Here is a 19,594-nt window from a genome sequence, read left to right as displayed (position 1 = left end):
ACATGTCTTTTAGCCTCGCCACATTGACACATACACATCCATCACGGCTCTGAGGTATCCATCGTGATCCGTCCAGCTGCTGATGTGGATTTGTCAGTTTTCTCTGACAAATGTCCCCCTGCCCTCCCTAACTCCCATTACCTATCAAGGAAAAGAGTCCAGGCTTTGGAGGCCCACAGGTCTGAGCTCAAACTCTTATTCTACCATGTACTAACTGAGCTTTTAGCCTCAGTTTCTCCATCTGTAAGATAGGGATAATAATGGTACACAGCCTGCAGAGGTCACATGAGGATTAACAATAATTCACATAACCTAGGATGCTGTGTTCAGGTAACGTAATTAATATTAACCCGAAGGAAGGACAATCAATAAATTTCATCTGCACTTGAAATCATGGTCCAAGGGTAATTTATTTGGAAAAACGGTTGACTGCAGTGCTAGAGCAGAGAAAAGACAAGATGAGCCTGGAAACATCTTGAAATACCAGAAAGTAAGAAAATCCTGAAAAAACATGATGAGGGCTTGTCAAAAGGAGCCAGGCTAAAGAAATTCCCAAGGGCCAAAGTTGGACAAAAAGATCAACAAAATAAATGATTTAATTGGAGGATAACTCAGAACAAAATGTTCGTGAGTTCATTTGCATAATAAATCATTTAATTTAAATAACTCATTGAATATGGATAGAAATAAATCATTGAATAAAGCAATGGGGACAAAAGGGGAGCTCTTCCTTAGGGTAGAATTCCAATGAATAAATGTAGAATGAGAGAAATAGAAAAATCATCATTAGATCAGCCCAACAGAAATATCTCACAGTACTTCCCCATAAGATATTCATTAATTACAAAGGAAAAATAGTAACTTTATAGTGGAGAAACATGGCAGACACTCTCTCAACCAGGAGACCACGGTTGACATCACCAGTAATAAGATACAGCAAAATCGTGTATCACATCTCCCCTGATTATGATGCTCCCAGAAGAGCACATAATTTTTGTGCTAAATAGCCAAAAGCGCATCATGCTTAAAGTTGATAAAACAAAGGAAAAACTGTCGCAGACCGGAGAAGACTAAAAAGATATGATGATGAAATGCAATGTGGGATTCTGGATTGGATCCTGAAACAGAAAAAAAAGACTTTAATGGAAAACTGGTGAGATTTGAATAAAGTCTCTGGTTTAGTTAGTTACAGTTTACTATAGTTACAGTGTACTATGTTAGATAAGATGTTAACATTAGAGGAAGCTGGGTGAAAGGTGGATGAGAACTCTCTACTATTTTTGTAACTTCTCTGTAATTCTAAAAGTATTTCAAGGGCCCGGTGGCTCAGTTGGTTGGAACGTGTCCTCTCAACCACAAGGTTGCCGGTTCAACTCCCACAAGGGATGGTGAGCTGCGCCCCCTGCAACTAGCAACAGCAACTGGATCTGGAGCTGAGCTGCACCCTCCACAACTAAGATTGAAAGGACAACAACTTGACTTGGAAAAAGTCCTGGAAGTACTCACTGTACCCCAATAAAGTCCTGTTTCCCTTACCCCCCCAAAAATAAAAAAAAATAAAATAAAACAAAAGTATTTCAAATTGAAAAGTTTAAAATAATTTTACGGGTTCAAAAGGAAGTACAGTGGACCTATCCTCCCAGGTCCTTCAGCCACCAGGTCCCTGCCCCACAGGGATTAATGTTATCAGTTTCTTATGTTTCTTTCCAAAATAATCTAGGAGTATGTGTATGCGGCAACTAATCTAGATTGTATCTACCATGTTGTTTGATCTGTTTGTCATACTGGCCTCTGACTTCCACATTCCTCAAATGCCTGCTGATCCTTGGCTGCTTCCTCAGCTTTAAGCAATGCACTGACAGCTAAGTGACAGCTCTGACATGAGTGGGCTTGTCCACGGTGATTCTCACTGCCTCGGAGCCCTGTTTCCTCTCTGTTTTTACTGTATTACACCCCCCGCCCCCACTACCTGGTGTTCCGTGGTCAAGGGCCCTCTGTTTTGCTCTTTTCTGAGGTCTTCTGCTGGATGAGGGGGGGACATAATGTCTTCTGGTCAGAGTTAGGGAAGGATCTGGCGATGTCTAACTCCTTTTCAGACTTTCAATGAATCTTCCAAATTTTAGTGCATTTTTCACTCCTACTTCCAAACGTTTCTGGTGCCTGAATCTTTGGGGGCCCTGCAGGTGCCAGTTCCTGAATCTTTGGGGGCCCTGCAGTATAAATTGGGTTGCTTTTTGGCTTCTGTCTTCGTGGCTTAGGATTCAGCTAAGTCTTTAACCTTTTATCCATTTGCTTTCCCATTTCTAGTGTTGTTACCATTGTTTCCTTTCTTGTTCTCATGGCTTTTGTGGATTTCTACCACAAAATCCCTTTAACCAAGTTAAAATCCCTTTAACCAAGTGAGACACCTGTTAAATCCCTTTAACCAAGTTAAAATCCCTTTAACCAAGTGAGACACCTGTTCACACCCATTAGGAAGGCTACTATTTAAAAAAAAAATCTGAGAAACAGAAAAGAAGTGTTGGTGAGGATATGGAGAAATTGGAATTCTTGTACATTGCTGGTGGGAATGTAAAATGATGCCACTGCTGTGGAAAATAGGATGGCAGTTCCTTCAAAACTTAAACATAGAATAACCACATGATCCAGCAATTCCACTTCTGGGTATAAACCTTAAAGAACTGAAAGCAGGGATTCAAACAGGTATTTAGACACCCATGTTTCTAACAGCGTTGTTCACAGTAGCCAAAAGGGTGGAAGCAACCCACAAGTGTCCATCAGATAAATGGATAAACAAAATGTGGTATATATGTATAGTGGACTATTACTGTCATATAAGGATGGAGTTCTGACATACACTGCAATATGGATGAACCTTGAAGACATTGTGCTGAATGAATGAGCCAGACACAGAAAGGACAAATGTTGTATGACTCCACTTATATGGGGTACTTAGAGTAGACAAATCCATAGAGACAGAAAAGAGAACGGTGGTTGCCAGGGGCTGGGATGAAGGGGGAATAGGGAGTTAGTATATAATGGGTTTAGAGTTTCATTTTGAGAAGATGAAAAGAGTTCTGGAGATGGTTGGTGGTGATGGTTGCACAACAGTGTGAATGTACCTAATGCGAGTGTACACCTAAAAATGGTTAAAATAAGGGGCAGCCGAATGGCTCAGTTGGTTAGAGTCCGAGCTCTCAACAACAGGGTTGCTGGTTCAATTCTCAGAACGATGGTGAGCTGCGCCCCCTGCAACTAAAGATTGAAAACAGCGACTGGACTTGGAGCTGGGCTGCGCCCTCCACAACTAGATTGAAGGACAATGACTTGGAGCTGATGGACCCTGGAGAAACACACTGTCCCCCAATACTCCCCAATAAAATTTTTTTAAAAAAGGTTAAAATGGTGGGACAGCTGGTTGGTTAGAGCGTGGTGCTCTAACAAGATTGCCAGTTCGATCCCCACATGGGCCACTGTGAGCTGCGCCCTCCACAACTAGACTAAAACAACTACTTGACTTGGAATTGATGGGTCCTGGAAAAACACTTAAATAAATAAAAGTTTTTTTTTAAATGGTTACAATGGTAAGTTTTATGTTATATACACTTTATCAAAATTCTAAAATTCACTTACTATTGTTTTGGTGGGATTTCAAAAGGGAGCATAGTTATATGCATAGAAGTTTCAGGGATTATTTAGAAGAGAGTGTTTTATTTGCCAGGTGTAGTTGTTTTCTGGTTTTATTATTTTTAGTGTTTTAGAGTATCATCAAAGAATGATGTATGAATCCCAATTCTTCTATATACTGGAGTCTATTGACATTTTCTTTGTGCCCTAATGCATGGCTTTTAATAATCACAATCACTACTGCTTATTTAGTGTTTGCTGGGCATGGCTCTAAGAACATTACCTACAATATCTACTGTAATTCTCTTGATATCTGTGTAAGGGGACTAGTCCCATTTTCTAGTTGGGGAAGCTGAGGCTCAAAGAAGCTAAGTTATATGCTTCCAGGTACATAGCCAGGAAATGGCTGAGTTGAACCAATATTAATACAAATAGAAGCTCCCTTTCAGGAAGGGGCTGTTTATAGGTTGCCAGGCACTGTAAGTTCTACAATTTAATCTCTTTAACAACTTTGCATGGACACCCAATCAGCCCCATTTTCCAAATTGGAAAGTGAGGTCCCATGGCTGGGAATTTAAACCCAGGCGGGGTTCAGAGACCGGGCTTTTTCAATAGCACCAGCAAAGGGTGGTTCAGTCCTCTCAGGGGCAATTGAGAGGGGAGAACAGACCCTTTGAGAAATGGCCTATGGTGGCAATGAAGCCAGGAGTGGGTGAGCAGAATTTTGCTCCTGGGAAGAACAGGGATGGGGGAATGCGAGCATTCGCGGCAGGGAGAGATGGGGGCAGAGAAGGGGTCCTGGGCAGCCTCTAGGCCCCTCTGCCATGGGGTCTGTGCCAGGCCTACCCTGGTTGGGAAGGATTTGGAGCTGTCCACCCTCAGCAGGTGGGGGGCTGGCCTTGTTAGTGAGGCTATGGACAAAGTCACCTCCTGCCTCCTTCCAGAAAGGATCTGAGGCAACTTTTAGAAATTTGTAGGATAAAAACAGCAAGCAAGCAGAAAATGAAGGAGAGGAATAGGAATCACATAAGAAGAAGACTCTAGAAAGGAGGTCAGTACATAGAAAGTCATCCTGTGAGCTGCCTGTGGGAAAATTTCACCGGAAGGGAAGGGTGGCAATTAATGTCACCTGTGGGCCCTCTAGTGGACATATTTGGAAAGAATACTTAATTCAACATACAGTACTTAGTATTATGCACCAGTGTGGAGATAGAGTTAGAAGGATGGGATCTGAGATTCTGTGTGTCAGAAAGAGGAAGGGACTTGCTGAAGCTTGCACTTGCTGAAGCCCAGCAGCAGGCCCTGGGTCATTTCATGACATCACAAGTACTTCCAACCTTCCTCTGATTGGATGAAACGTCATGAGGCAGGTAAGCATGGGGCAAGGGGAAAAGCATGGACCCACTGTTACCTCGTGAAGTTAGGAGAGTTCCTCAGCTTCTCAGGGCCTCAATGTAAAGTGGGGGTTATCATCGTGCCCACCCCTTGAGAATAGTGATAGATGTCAAGAACATCCAGTGGTACTTGTCCCATGAGGGGTTCAGAGTTCTCAGAAAGGAGAAACTAAGGTCCAAAGAGGTTGACAAACCTGTCCAACATCAGCCAACTCAATAGGGAAGGGAAGAAATGAATAGGGTTTGGAGAAAAGTTTGAAAACTTCCTTCTCCAAATATTGTTAGTAATGGTGTATTTGTTGGGAGAGGTCATTTCTCTCTCCAAGTGGGCTTGACCATCACTGGCTCTGCTCTACCCATCCTGGAGCAAGGGGCTCCTCCTGGGCCCGGGGTCTCAGAGGGCCTGTGTGAACTACACGTGCCCTAGATGTGACTGTTCTAGACACAGCTCTGAGTGTTTGATAGTGAGTGTGACTCGGGCAGGTGGCCAGCTGGATTTGGTGGTGGAGATGGAGAGGGAAGCCCCCAAGAAGCCTCTCTTCCCCACTTCTGTCTTCCAGCTCTCCAGGCTGTAATCATCTAACCTTTGGCATTGAGCTGTGTCTCTTATTAGTGTTATATTTTTAGCTCTCCTGACAGGCTGAGCTATGGGAGAGGAGGCCCAGGCCCACAGGGAAGTGGGGGAGAAATTGGCTTTGCCCACTGTCCTAAGTTTTCTCCTGTTTACTTAGGGACAGTTGTGGAATCAAATTGTTAGGAGAGTTCAGTGAGTTAATGCGTAAAAGAGCCTAGTACAGTGCCTGGTTCATGGTAACTATTAGTAGTAGTAATATCATCCTTCACAGTTCAGGCTGGATGTCACCTCCTCCAGGAAGCCATCCCTGAGTTTCCCAGATTGAGTTTGGTGCCCATGTCTCCTACACATCCCTGGTTCTTCTGAGCTGTGTTATAATTGTCCTTTTATTTGCCTCTCTCCCACACTTAACAGTAGTCCCAAGGAGAGGTTGTACTACTTCGTGTTCACTGTTGTATCCCCAATATGGCTGGCTCAGATAGGAGTGACAAATATATCTTAGGTGAGTGAGTAGGACTTATGAAGCATGTATTCTGGGGCTCTGGGACCAGTCCCTCAGCTCTGCCACTCAAACACTGACTTAAGCTCTTGGAGTTGCAGTTTGCCCCTACCCAGATAAAATGGGGCTGATGTGAGCAGCAAATGAGACCCTCTGCCTACCAATGGGCACATAAACATTCATTGTTGTTTTGCAAATTCAGATTAAATGCCCTCCAATTGTCCAGACCTCCCCTGGTCCTTCCAACCCTGGAGGAACTTTAGTTCCTGCTCTGGATTCCCATAGCCCCAGTGTATCCCCTATGACACTTGTGTCTGCAGCTCTGTTACTCTCCCCAGACAAACTGAAGGTTTAGCAAGGGTAGGGCCAATAATACCAGCACGGGCCAGGGAGCTGTGTCCTACACAATTAGACTGAGAAACAACAGCTTGAACCTGAGTGGGCATTACATAATAGTCACAGGGATGTTAAGTACAGCGTAGGGAATATAGTCAATAATATCACAATAACTATCGCAATAACTATGTAATAGTGCTAGATGGGTACTAGACTAATTGGGGGGATCACTTTGTAAATTATATAAATGTCTTACCACTATGCTGTACACCTGAAACTAATACAAAATAATATTGAATGTCAACGCTAATTGAAAAATAAAAGTAAAAAGTATGTAAGAAAAAAATAAAAATAATAAAATATTTTAGAAGACAAAGTTAGAGATGTGTACTTGTGTTTAATGAGGCCTTTTTGCTAATTAAAATCTTTTATGCCCATAATGGTGTAATTAAAATGTTAAAATGTGATGCTTTCATTCTATTAATAGCAGTTTATCTTCCTGGAATTAATATGTAAATAACAAACCCAAAAGACATTTACTTAAAATATTTTCTGGGTTAATTGCTTTAGCCCTGACTATTAAATTCTTTGTTCCTAAAACGAAAGAAAGAAAAAAAAAGGAAAGAGAAAGAAAGAAAAAAAAAGGAAAGAGAAAGAAAGAAAAAAAAGAAAAGAAAAACTGTAAGGAGGAGAAAGTTAATAGTACGAGTCCGTAGTGAAGTGGCTATAGGAATCAAAGTCCTGGCAGACCCAGCAAAAGGGGAACTGGGACATTATGAAGTTCTCTTTGGATAAAAGTTCCTTGGAGGGTCTAATGTTTTCCCCCTACAATGCAGAATTTCCAAAGGGCTGCACTGAAGGGCAGCAAGCGCTAGACTAGACTTGTAGCTCTAGTTTTGACTCGTCCATTCACGAGGTAAGCGATCTTGAGCAAAACCCTGCCCCTCTCAGAGCCTCAGTTTTCTCGTCTGCAACACAGAAGGAAGAGATGGACCTCAAAGTCTCTACCCTTTTTTCCATCCACGTTAAATTACTTAGCGGTTAGGGGGCTACGTTTCCTAAGCGCCCTACGGGAGACATTGGCGAAGCCCTGCCGCGGCTAAGAAGGGGTTAATTCCGAACGGTCCCGCCCCCCTCCTGGCCCCGCCCCGCGGACACCACCTCCCGCTAGGGTGACACCTTTGACCCCGCCCCCAGGCTGTGCGTCCACCGGAAGTGCCCGCGCGCGAGCAGCTCACTTCCGCTGGGCAGGTGACAGCCCCGGGGCTCAGAGCAGCTGGCGGCACGGACGCACCGGGAGAGCGGGAGGACGAGGCCGCGGACATTTTGCTGCCCAGCCGAGCCGCGCTGTTTTGCCAAGAGCCGTTCGGACCTGCGGGTGAGGAAGCAGGGAGTCCGGCGAGGTCGGAGAAGAAGTGGGCGGGGAGTCGGGGGTCTGAGGTGAGGGGTTTACGGGGTCATAGGTCACGGAGGTGACGGGGCGCGTGAGAGGCGCGTAGGGTGGCTTCCCAGGCTCGGCCGAGGCTGAAGCACTGCGGGTTCATTCATTCGCGCCTACCTGGCCGCGGGCCCGCCCTCCAGCCCCCCCAGGTCCGCAGCCCCGCCTGAGCGGTCCTCCCAGAGAGACTTCCAGACTTGGGCCCGGAGGAGCCCGCGCCCGGCCACGAGGGAAACTCCCCTTCGGGTCCTAGTGTCCTCCTTGGTGCTCACCCCGCCGGCCATCCTCGTCGTTCAGGGCCTTCTTATCTCCTTGCCGAGGTTCGAAAAGGGGGAAAAAAAATAATCACCAAGAAGCAGCCGCCTGCTCCGTGGTAGCCTTGGGTTCGGTCTGTGTGTTGGTGTCTCATAGACAGGGGAACTGGGGGCATCTGTATTAATGCCAAGAATAGGCGTGCAAGAGCTCGCGGCTGGTTGTGGAGCCCCTGCTGTGCGTGGGCGCTGTGCTGAGGGCGCCGCTTACGACGCGGCGTATACACTTCACGGCACCTTGTGAGGTGGCGAGTGTTGTCATCCCCGTTTTATCAAGGAGTAAACTGAGACCCAGGGAGGTCAAATCACACATGGTGAGGTCGGCCGGGTAGTTCAGGCAGAGCCGGGGTTCCTACTCGGGGTCTCAGGGCCCCACAACGTGCGGAGAAAACAGAGGCTGGAGCGAGGTTGGGGTTTCGGGCTTATTGAATATCTTGAACATATTTATTTAACATATCATATGTATAATGATTTATTTATTTATAATGATTTATTTATTTATAATGATTTATTTGTTTATAATGATATTTAGCATATCCTATTTATTGGCACCTACGTAAAGATGTCGCCTTATTGCGTCTCGTCTAACATTCATAAAGGGGCATTTGATTCACCTTCTTTAGGACGAACCAGCCCTTCGGACGATGGCTGTGATAACCTTTCGGGGCCGCTGGAAGTTTTCCCTGCCTATTGGGAACCATGAGACACAAAACAGTGCATGACTCTATAGAGTCCATGGCTCTAATGTAAGACTATTCAGAAACTCTCCTCGAGAGTGGTTGAGCTGCACTCCTTTTGGAACAAAGAGGGGAACTGCATGACCCCGAGGGGATCTTTTGGCCCTGGTTCTTGAAGAGCGTTCCCAAAAGAAGGGTGTGTGTCACGCTGAGAAAAGTGCAGGCGCCATAACTTCTTGGCCGGGGAAAGCACGTGTTGCCTGGGATAGCGTGAGGTGGTGTGCTGGTCTGAGAACGAGGCTCTGTGAGTCTGGGCCTCATTCCTTTGCAGACACTTGCTTGCTCCGGCTCTGTCTCACTGTCCCTGACAGTAGCATGAGAAAACCCTGCTGCCTTCCTACCCACTCCTGCGAGTTACAAGACTTAATGAACCCGTGAAGGTTTCCACACGCTTCTGAAGAAAGCTGTGATGTAAATGTTACCGTAATACCTTTTTTTTTTTTTAAACTCTATGATCCGTTCTCCCAGTTCCACTGAATTCACAGAAACTTAATATTGTCACCTTATCCCTCTCCTTCCAAGAGAGGATTTGAGATGAAGCAACTTGTCACAGACGTAGGAACATGAGCAGAGCTCAGGGCATCTGACTCCCTGTTCTGGGTTGAGCCCACCAGGCTCCTCTGATCTGTTAGAAACTCATGAAGAGCAGCTTCACTGTTTCTCAAAGAATCAGATCCCTCAGAGGTTATGTAGAGATGATCTGCTGAGTGTGGGTTGAGCAGAGGGCGCATGTATAATGGAAGAAGCACTCCCATCTCCCCATCAGTCAGCCCCGGCTTCCATCCCCAGCTCAGCAGCTTCCTGGCAGTTTGCCCTGGACAATTTATTGAGGCTGGGCCTCCCTTACCTTAGCTCTAAAATAATCCTGGCCACCACTTTCCTTCCCCCGCCCCCAGCTCTGGTGTGTATTGGGCTGAGATGAGGAAATTTGTACAGAGCCTGTTGTTGTAGTGGGTGCCTTAACCCTAGGCAGTTGATGCCTGCTGGGGGCCTGTGTCTGAGGAAGGCTGTCACTCTGGTTCGTGGGGCGTTACTTACTTCTGCAAACAGAGATCTTTATATACACAGGACTTCTATCCTTCTGGTTTCACTTCCTGAAAGTTTTTCAGAACAAGTTCAGTCTGTTAGTCCTGCTGGCTTTGGGCTTGGACTCACATCTTTTTCTAGTCATCCTCTGAAACTGTTGCAAGTCTTAATTGCTCACTTCCCAGAAAACCCCACCGCCTGGCACCAAAGCCTGAGGTGCTGACAGTGTGCAAACATGGCTTGCCTGTGGGTTTTGCTCTTTGGTGTGATTCTGTAAGCTGAGGGGGCCTCTGTTACTTGAAGATGTTTCTTTTTCTCAACAGGTCTTTTTGTCTAAGATAGGTCATGATAAATTATCACAACCCAGAAATGTTTTTTGTATTCGTTTTCTCTTCACACACAGAGGAACAAATAGCTCCAGAGAGAGAATATCACTGGAGCAGTTGGGGGATCCTTTTTAAGAAATCCTGCTTGCGTATCCACCGGTGGTTCCTCTTTTCCCTCAGGCTAAACTCACATCCCTTAACATGGCATCCAAGGCCTTTTGGGCCCTGACCCCTGCCTGGCTCCTACTCCACGCTTCCACCTTCTCCCAAGCTCCAATCAAACTCAGCTGCTTTTCTGCAAAGCTCCAACTTTTTATACCTCTGTGCCTTTGCTTTCTGCTGTTCCCACTGCCTGAACACCATTGCCCATCACCATCCTCCCTTTGCTGGACCACTTGTTGGTGCCTCCCATCTGATCATTCCCCCCTACCCTGCAGGCCTAAACTAGATGCCCTTCTTTGATGTGGCACTGATCACCATGGGTTGTTATTGCTTACTTGGCTCTCTTCTCCCTAAAAAGGCTCTTAACTCTTGGAGAGGACTTGTCCTGTCTGTGTCTCCAGCACCTAGTAAAATGTCTGGCACGTGGTAGGTGCTCAGTCATTGTTCAGTGAATGAACAAATGAAAGAATTGTCAGGATTCCTCAACTCCTAAGAAATTCAAAGCACTTTCCAGATGATCTCCTGTCTATCCTCATGTCACCCCAGGGGACAGGGAGAAATCTGAGCAGTGGTGGTATTCACTATTATCAAACTACTGTTGCTACAAACTACTGTAGTGAGCCACGAACCGTGCTTCAGGGCCTCCAGAGACCTGGGGGTTGGGGAGGTGCTGGTGGTAACGTCTCTCCCTGTATAGCAGTAATAGTGAGTAACATTTATCAAGCACTAGATGGCTGGCTGCTGTTGAGAGCTTTGTATGTATTGACATGTTTTAGGTCACAAACCCCTCAAGTATGTGACATTCTCATTTACAGTTCTGGCATGTTGTACCTGTTATGTTGTGCAGACCCCTGGAGAGCCCCTGTCCTACGGCTGTGGCCACCTTTCCTTTCCCAACCCCTTGCTCTTGTATTGTCTCCTGTTATTTAATGGAGCTGAGCGGGAGCTTGGCTGTCGTTCTAGACTTCCAAGCCTCATGCTTCTTGGGTTTTGAGCCTTGGGTTTGACCTTGGGCTTGCCCTTCATTAAGAGGGTCTCCCTGAAGTCGGTAGACCTCTTCTATTAAGAGTATGGCTGGTCGACTCCAGAATGCTCAGAGTTTATCATTAGCTAGGATGCCTTAGTCTGATCCCCCAGGTTACCGTCTCCTCTGTGGACTTGAGCTGGACGGTGGCAGATTTGGAAGTCAGGTCTCAAAAGCTTTAAAACAAACTGTTCAGTGTCCATTTGCAGCGCTGAAAAGTTTAGTTACAGCTGAGCTCTGTAGAGGCATAAACTTGGGTAGCACATACTTTTTACCACACACTAATTGATTTTGGGGTCTTAAGCATATTGAGAGTGGAATGACAAAATTTCATTATAGCCAGCTGTTGAGTCTGCTTCTTTGGTCTTTATTCTCTGATCGCTAAGGCCTGGGTGGCTGGATGTTGAGACGCTGAGGACAGAACCTTCATACATCCAACATTCATTCATTCAGTGTTAATTTCAGACCCTGCTGTGTGCCTGGCACTGGGCTGAGTGTGAGGATAGGTAAACAAGCCAGACAGTTTCTGGCTCGGGGTGCTTACTACATTCTAATGGGGCAGAAAGACAGAGAAGAAATAGAAAACAAATATTAAAAATTAGAAAAACTGGTAAGCCATGAGGGAAACAGAAGCATTAGCAGCCAGCACCTGTTAAAATGTAAGTCAGATTTCGGGACTCCTGCTCAGAATCCTCAGTGGCTCCCAGCTCACTCAGAGTAAAAAGCCAGAGTCCTTACCTGGGTCTGGAAGGCCGCCTCCATTCTCGTCTGACCTCATACCCCCCTACACCCCTCATTGTTCACTCAGCTCATACCCCCCACCTCGTGTTCCTCAAGCAGGCCAGGCACACTCCAACCTTTGCCCTGACTATTTCTTATGCCTGGACAGTGTCACCTGTCACTTCAAGGAGGCCTTCTGTGGCCTCCCTAGTTAAATTTCAACCTCCCCTCCCCCAGCCTTCTTCTCTGCTCTCCTTTGCTCTGTAGCACTGACTCACTATCCGAGATGCTGTGCGTTTCCCTGGTTTATCTTCTTAGGGTCCCGTCTGCCATTAGGATGTGTGCTCCATGAAGGGAAGGGTTTTTGTCTGTTTCATTCACTGCTGCGTCCCCAGCATGTAGACCTGTTCATGAGCTGTGGGAGGTGGTCAGTGAACGTCTGAATAGGACTACTAGGGGGTGAGGACAGAAAAATTGCTACTCGGTGCGTGCAGGGATGGTATCTTTGAAATGATGTCACCTAAGCTGAGATTTGAAGGGTAAGTTGGAGCGGCCACTCTAGAAGCTGGACAGGATAATCCAGGCAGAGGATCAGCATGTGCAAAAGCAGTGAGAGGAACACAGACGTTCCCGGGGGCCTGAAGGCTTGTAGGCAGAGGGAAGGGCCCAGCTGGGCTCACTTCATAGCCTGTGTCACAGCCCCCGTAAAGCCTCTCCCCCAGCATTTGTCCCCACCTCCCACGGTTCTGGTTACTCTGTGAGCTGATGCCTGTGGCGCAGGGGACAGTGGTCTGGCCTCCCTGAGCGAAGTGGCCTGAACATGTCTCCCAATAGAGACGTTGCCACCTGATCTTCCAGCCTCTGCCCTTTCTTTTCCCTCTTGTAATTTATTCACTTACATTTATTGGCTGTAAAACGGGCGATGGGGTTTGGCATTTTCAATTTCGATTTTGTCAAAATAGCTTGACAACCACATGAGATGTATACTCTGATCCTGGCAAACCCTGTGAGTGGAACGCTGGGAAGTTGCGGGCTAGCTCAGGATGGTTTTAGAAAACGTGGAATTCCCTCAAGAGGAGAGTTCAGCACTAGGCATTCAAATGTTTATCGAGTCCCTACTATTTGCCAGGTACCAGGCTAGGAGCTGGGACTACAGTAGTGAGCCAAAGGGACAAAATCCTGTCCTCGTGGAATTTATAGTATGGAGGGAGAAAACAATAGACAATATAAATGCATTTTATAGAATGTTGGTATTACGTGCTTTGAAGAAAAAACGAGGAGAAAGAAGACTAGAAAGTGAGGTGGGTTGGTTGGGGATGTGTACAGTTTTAAACAAAGTGGTCAGAGAAAGCCTCAGTCAGAAGGTGACATTTGAGCCAAGATTTAAATGAGGTGAGAGACTAAGTCATGAGGCTATTTGGAGAAAGAGCCTCCCTGGAAAAGTAAACCATGTGTGCAAAGGTCCTGAGGTAGAGACATGCCGATTTTGTTCAAGGGTCAGCAAAGAGGCCCATATGGCTGGAACCGAGGGAGTGATGGAGAGAACAGTGCGAGAAGAATTCGAAGAGGTCGTGGCAGGGAGGGTGTGTGTGAGAGAGACAGAAGGGGGTGTACATCTCACACAGGGCCTCAGAGACCGTGAGGCCATGATGGGGACTTTAGCTTTTACTCTGAGAGAGACGGGGAACCGTTGTAGGATTTTAAGCAAAGACTTAAAATTACTTAGACTGTAATAGGATTGTTCTGCCTGTTGCTGAGGTGGGTTGTGGGGGGCAGTGTGGACACAGCTTTGGTAGCATCCTGATGGGAAGCGACAGTGGCCTGCGGCCTGCTGGTCGTGATGGAGCTGATGAAACGCTGCTTCATGGATTCTGGATTCATTTCGAGTTAGACCCAGTAGGGTTTGCCGATAGATTAGATGTGGGCTATGAGCGAGAGAGTGTGTGTTGTCAAGGGTAACCAAGGCTTCTGGCCTGAGAACCTGTTGAAGATGATATTGGCAGTAACTAGATAATGAAGACTGCAGGCTGAGCCAGTTGGGGGAAACCTGAGGTCAGTTTTTATCACGTTAAGTTTGAGCCTCCTATTAGCCATATAGACAGTCAAGTTTAGATGTCAGTTAGGCAGTTTGGATATATGGGGAGAGGTTGGGCCTGGGGCTGTAAAGTTGTCAGCATGTAGATGATACTTACAGCCAAAGAGGTGAGACAGCATAGATGGAGAAGGGAAGAGGTACAGGCAGGAGCCCTGGGCGCTCCAGTGTTGAAGGAGACGGAAAGGAGGAAGAATTAACAAAGGAAACGGAGGAGCAGCAGACAGTGGGGTAGGAGGGAAAGCAGAGGACATGGCATCCTGGAATCCAAGGGAAGAACGGGTTTCCAAGAGGAGGGCGCGATGGGCAGTGTCCACGCTAGTCTGCGGGAGACTTCTCGTTAGCCAGGGCCACTGCATCTTCTGCCGCCAGGATCCACCACACTCGGGCACCCAAGCGCACCTCTGAATCTCATCCTTCCTTGCCTACCTCATCAGCTCATTCCCTTCCAGCTCCTACCCTTCAGCCAGGCAGAGGGTCTCACAGACTCCTGAACACACATGCTTGTTTTGTCTTTGGGTAACTCAGTCCTCTCTCAGCGTCTCTAATTCCTCATTTTTAAACATGTTACCTTGAGAATTAAAGGACAGGGGGGCTATAAATCACCTAGTGCAGAGCCTGCACCCTAGCTGGTGATTTAGTTATTCTCAGTTCGCTTCCTGTTAGGTTGGCGTCTTGTGGGGTCTTCTCCAAGTCACCTGCACCCCTCCCTTTCCAAATCTGAGCCATCTTTTCATGTTTAGGCAAGCCTTCATCTAAGAGGGTTTCCCTTGGCTCTCTACCGGTCTCAGAACCCTTCTCCTTGAACATTGATGGCAGTTGGCTGGAAGGCATCGTCCCTCTGCTGCTCACCTGCAGTCCTTTACCTGGTCTCTGAATCTGTCAGAAGCACTGGGAGAAGACGTCCCTTAGTCTACCGTGTGCTGTGCTTCTGCGTGGGGTACAGTCTCAGTCTCAGAGCCAGCGGTTCTCCACTCTGTGACGTGCTGAATGGACGACTGTGAAACCTGACAGATCCTCAGAAAGTGTTCCCATTGTATAAGAGGGAAAACGGATTTTAAGGAGCCTTATTCTTTAGTCTTTGGCGTCTTTTTCCTCATCTCGATTAATTCAAGTGTTGTTCAGAAGAAGCCCTAGTTTGTTTGTGTTTTCAAGTCCAGAGGAGCTTTCCTTTTTCTTCACAGCAGATCCTTCCACCCATTACTGTTTGTAGGTAGTTGAGACCTAGCACCTGGTTCTAAAATTAGGTTCTAGAGACTCAGTGCTGCTATAGGGACATTTGCATGTGGCATTTGCCTCCTTTAGTTCCATTTCATTTGAGGCTTTAATTGCTAGTAGGTCTCAGGAGATTGGTTTTGACCAATCAATTTTCATCCAGATCCCAGGAGGCCCATATACCAGCAAGCTCATCTAGACAGGCTTTCACTAGGCACGGTACCAAACTTGGCATTCTCACTGTCCAAACTGGACGGGCTGGCCCTAAAATAACCTGTCATTCAGCATTCAAGGCACTGGAGGGATGTGTGGCAACATATTTCCCGTACCCTTTGGCCTGGAGCATGTGCGTTTCTGCCAGGGCTTCATTCAGGGAGGAGTTGCCTCGCTTGACAGCGGGGCAAGCAGGACCTCGTTATGGGGTAAGGGCGGAGAATGTCAGCACTGCCGTGTTCTGAACTCCAGGAAGATGCCATGACCTTTCTGAGCTTCTGTTTCCTCAGCTGTAAACTTCTGATTTTATCAATACCATCACTGATTATTGTGAGGATTAAATTTGAAGTTCTGTACCTAGTGACTTTGGCTCATAACAGACCTCCATTTGCCATTACTACACCACTGCCCCCTTTGTTCCGAATTGCATGCCAAGCCTGAGGAGGAACACAGCTTATTTTTTCATAGTTATTGAGCTGACTGGAAAGAGCCTATCTGTCTGGGTTTGGTGACTCCATTGTCCCAGAGAGAAAGTCTGAAATCTTGTTTCTCTACTGCTGACTCACCTTTTCCTCTTTGAATGGGCCTTACCTGTTTCCTCTGGCTGTAAAGTAAACGTTAGTACTTACCCATGAGGACCTTTTCCTTTTTAAAAGACTACTGGACAGGTGAGGAGAGGTGTAGAATTACTGGGTAGTGAGTGGAGCTATCATCTCTATTAAACCCTAGGCTTCGTGGGGCAGGGACACAATCCAGAACATGGCATAGAGTCAGGGAATATTTGTGGAATAAATCAACCTCTGCTCTTGACACAGAATTGAAACAGCAAAACACTGGGATAATCGTTTGGCTTTTCTGTTCCAAATGAAGACACGGTGGCCCCTTTTATTCACTTCCTAGCGTAGTCTTGCCTGTTTTTGAGCTAACCTGTGCCTCGGAGCAAGTTTCTGAACAGCTCTTCATCAGGCAAGGATTTAACAGTAACAATTTCAACACTGACATTGGAAGCCACCAACACAGACTTTCTGGAATCAGTTTTCCCCGCCTGAGTGTCCTTGACTTCAGAGATGGGTCTTGGCTGCTGGATCAGACCTTGCCAAGTGTCTCTTTCCCTTTTTCCTTTCCTGTAGCTTCTGCTCTGGCTGATCTCACAATACCAGTTGTCTCCCTTGTTAAGTCCCTGAGCAGGCAGTGCTCTGTGCCAGTGCTGCGACGTGCCTCATCCCACTGCAGAGCATGGACTGCTCTAACTTGAGTCACTGCCCTGAGACTAGAACAGTCCTTACCCTGGCCGTTGGCTGCCATCTGGGCAATTGCTTGGCTTGTTGCTCTTTTCCTTCCTACTGAAAACCTAATAAGGTTTGCTGGCCCTGGCTGCATTCCGAATTTTTCTCTTTTGTTCTCTTGGAAACGTCTTTTGTCGTGCTCTGAGAATGATCATGCTCCATTTCCTCTTGTTTGGTACCCACGAAGAGCACTCATTGGTGAGGAAATGGGTTTGTCCTAGAATGTGAGATGTGAGAGGGACTTTATCTGTCATTGACTAGACTGATTTTCAAACTGTCCCATGGGACTATGGGTTGGTCTGGAGGGCCCCTGGTGAGGGGGTTGGGAGTTGGGCCTAGTGGAATGAGCCAGACTCTAGGACCCCCACTCTTACAGCAACCAGAGCAGTTACACTTTTGTTTTAAGTGGTTTAAAAGCAAGGAGGGGCTTGAAAAGCCATTAATCTGGTTGAATTCTCTCGTTTGACAATTGGTAAAAATGAAGCTCAGAGATGGAGGGATTTGCCCAGCATCACACAGCTGTTGGTAGCAAAGCTAGATTTCTTGGCAGCCATCTTGGCACTGGTGCCTTGCCATGTTTGTTGAACGTGAACTGCAAAACCTTATGTTCTTGGTCTGCCCAGTCATCAGTGTCTGGCACTCATCGGAGGATCTTCTCTTGATCTGTTATGTGCCCTTGCTTTTGGAGCTTCTCTGGGAACCTGTGTTTTTCTTCATTTTGTCAGCAGACGTTTGGTGAGCTCCTGGAATGTGCCAGGCATAGTGCCAGTCACTGGGTTGACAGCATTAAACAGGACAAATCCCAAAGTAAGAGGCATGAGAAGGGCTGTGGAAAAGTCCACGATAATTGAGTCAGATGTCGGGAGGCCTCTGCCTTCTGGGGCCAGAGAAGGCTCCGGTGCGGTGGTGTTTGAGCTGAGCGAGGATGAGCATGGAAGTTTTGGGTAGATGCACCATTGTTTTCTAAACTGTATTATATTCATAAGAAAGGTGATACAGGCACAGGAAGTACAATTCCCAAGACATAAAGAGGTGAATGATGAAAGGCCAGTCTCTCGTCCATCCTTTGGTAATCCACCTTCCTTTCTGGAGGAAACCACTGGTAACTTTTCTAGTTTACCCTTTCAAGGATAGTCAATGTATTTGCAAACATGGGTATTTATGTTTTATTAATAGTCATGTTTTTAGTTTTAATAGAAATGGTAGTAAACAACATACACTTTTACATCTTGCATTTTTCACTTCAGATCTCGGAGAGTGTTGCATACCAGCACGTGTAGAACCGCCTCATTCTTTTACTTGGGTGTATAGTATTCCATATGTCTGCATGCTGTGCCATAATTTTTTAAACAAGTCCTCTGTGGAAGACGATTTAAGGTGTTTACAATATTTTGCTATAACAAAGGATGCTATATGATTAACTATATGCCGAGTTTTGTACATATATAATAGAATAAATTCTTAGAAGCAGAATCGCCGGGTCAAAGGCTAATTGCTATAGAAACTGTAGCGATTTAGACTCGTTAGCATCATATGAAGGTATCTATTTTCCCACATCAGCACCAATGTGCAGTGTTATTAGACTTTTATGTCTTTACCAAGCTGATGGATGGTATTTCATTGTAGTTGCAATTTCCATTTTATTATCAGCAAGCTTAAACCGTGGCACTTCATTTTCTATGAACAGGCCTTATCCTTTGTCATTGTCCTATTTGGTGTCACTTTTTATGTGTTAAGGAAAATAGGCTTTTGTCTGTGATGTGATGCAAATTTTTGTGTGTGTGTTTATCGTATGTCTTGTGTTTTTTTGTTTTTGTCCATGCAGAAAAGCTTGATTTTTATATAATTGAATTCATAGATTTTTTTAAGACTTAATTGATTTTATGTCAACTCACAAAGGCTTTATTTCCTCTGGGTTATACAGTGTTCTATTTTTCTTCTCTAACGTTGGGGGGTTTTACATTGTTATTTTAAAAAAAATTAATGTTTGTACCATTTACAGCAAGTGAAATGCTCAGCTCTTAAGTGTATAGTTTGGCCAGTATCTGCATCAAGACACAGATCATATCTGTCACCCTTAGAGTTCTTTCGTGGCCCCTTCACGGCAGGCCTTCCCACCTAGAAGTGTCCGCTAGATGTCCATCATTGTGGGTTAGTTTTGCCTCTACTGCTTATTCAAGAATTTTATATAAATGGAACCCCCCAATATTTACACTGTTCACATTTACACTCGCTTTCATTCTCACATTATTCCATCAGAAGAAATATGTGAAATCAGTAGAGTAGCGGGTGGTGAAGTCCCCATTTTCACGAGAGGAAGTTGAATTATAGAGATGAAGTGAACTGTAGCCTTAGTTAGCTCAGTACTCTTTCCTTTCCTAATCATTAATTGTCATTCGCAACTTCGAGAACTAGAGAAAAGTTGAAATGTATTCAATACTTACTTTCTTAACATATTTTTTATAGATTAAATTCATTTCATTAGCTTAAAACACAGAAAGATATTCTTTATTTCTTGTTCATAAAATTACATTTAGATATGTGAAGACTTTTGTTTTTCCTTAAACCTAACCCTAACTCCAGTGGCTAAAATCCCCCCAAAAAAAACTATCCA

The 19,594-nt window shown here is 45.7% G+C and overlaps 2 protein-coding genes across 5 annotated transcripts in view; both read left to right on the top strand.

Annotated features, from left to right (window-relative positions):
- Positions 1-3,797, top strand: part of LOC308492451 (uncharacterized protein) — a 34,447-nt gene extending 30,650 nt beyond the window's left edge. Inside the window, exon 7 of the mRNA XM_081037500.1 lies at positions 3,229-3,797. Within this exon, the coding sequence (XP_080893626.1) occupies positions 3,229-3,239 (11 nt within the window). The 3' untranslated portion in view covers positions 3,240-3,797. The remainder of the gene's footprint in view (positions 1-3,228) is intronic.
- A 3,870-nt stretch (positions 3,798-7,667) lies between these two features.
- The window catches only part of AP1B1 (adaptor related protein complex 1 subunit beta 1), a 44,153-nt gene continuing 32,226 nt past the window's right edge, over positions 7,668-19,594 (top strand). For all 4 annotated transcript variants that reach the window (XM_081037320.1, XM_081037319.1, XM_081037318.1 and 1 more), the window contains exon 1: positions 7,668-7,808. The gene's annotated coding sequence lies outside the window, so the exon portion shown is untranslated. The remainder of the gene's footprint in view (positions 7,809-19,594) is intronic.

The sequence above is a fragment of the Rhinolophus hipposideros genome (assembly GCF_964194185.1).
Source record: "Rhinolophus hipposideros genome assembly, chromosome: 24".
In the NCBI taxonomy this organism is placed as follows: Eukaryota; Metazoa; Chordata; class Mammalia; order Chiroptera; family Rhinolophidae; genus Rhinolophus; species Rhinolophus hipposideros.
The sequence above is the reverse complement of the archived record's forward strand: the minus strand, read 5'-3'. Positions and strand labels throughout refer to the sequence as shown.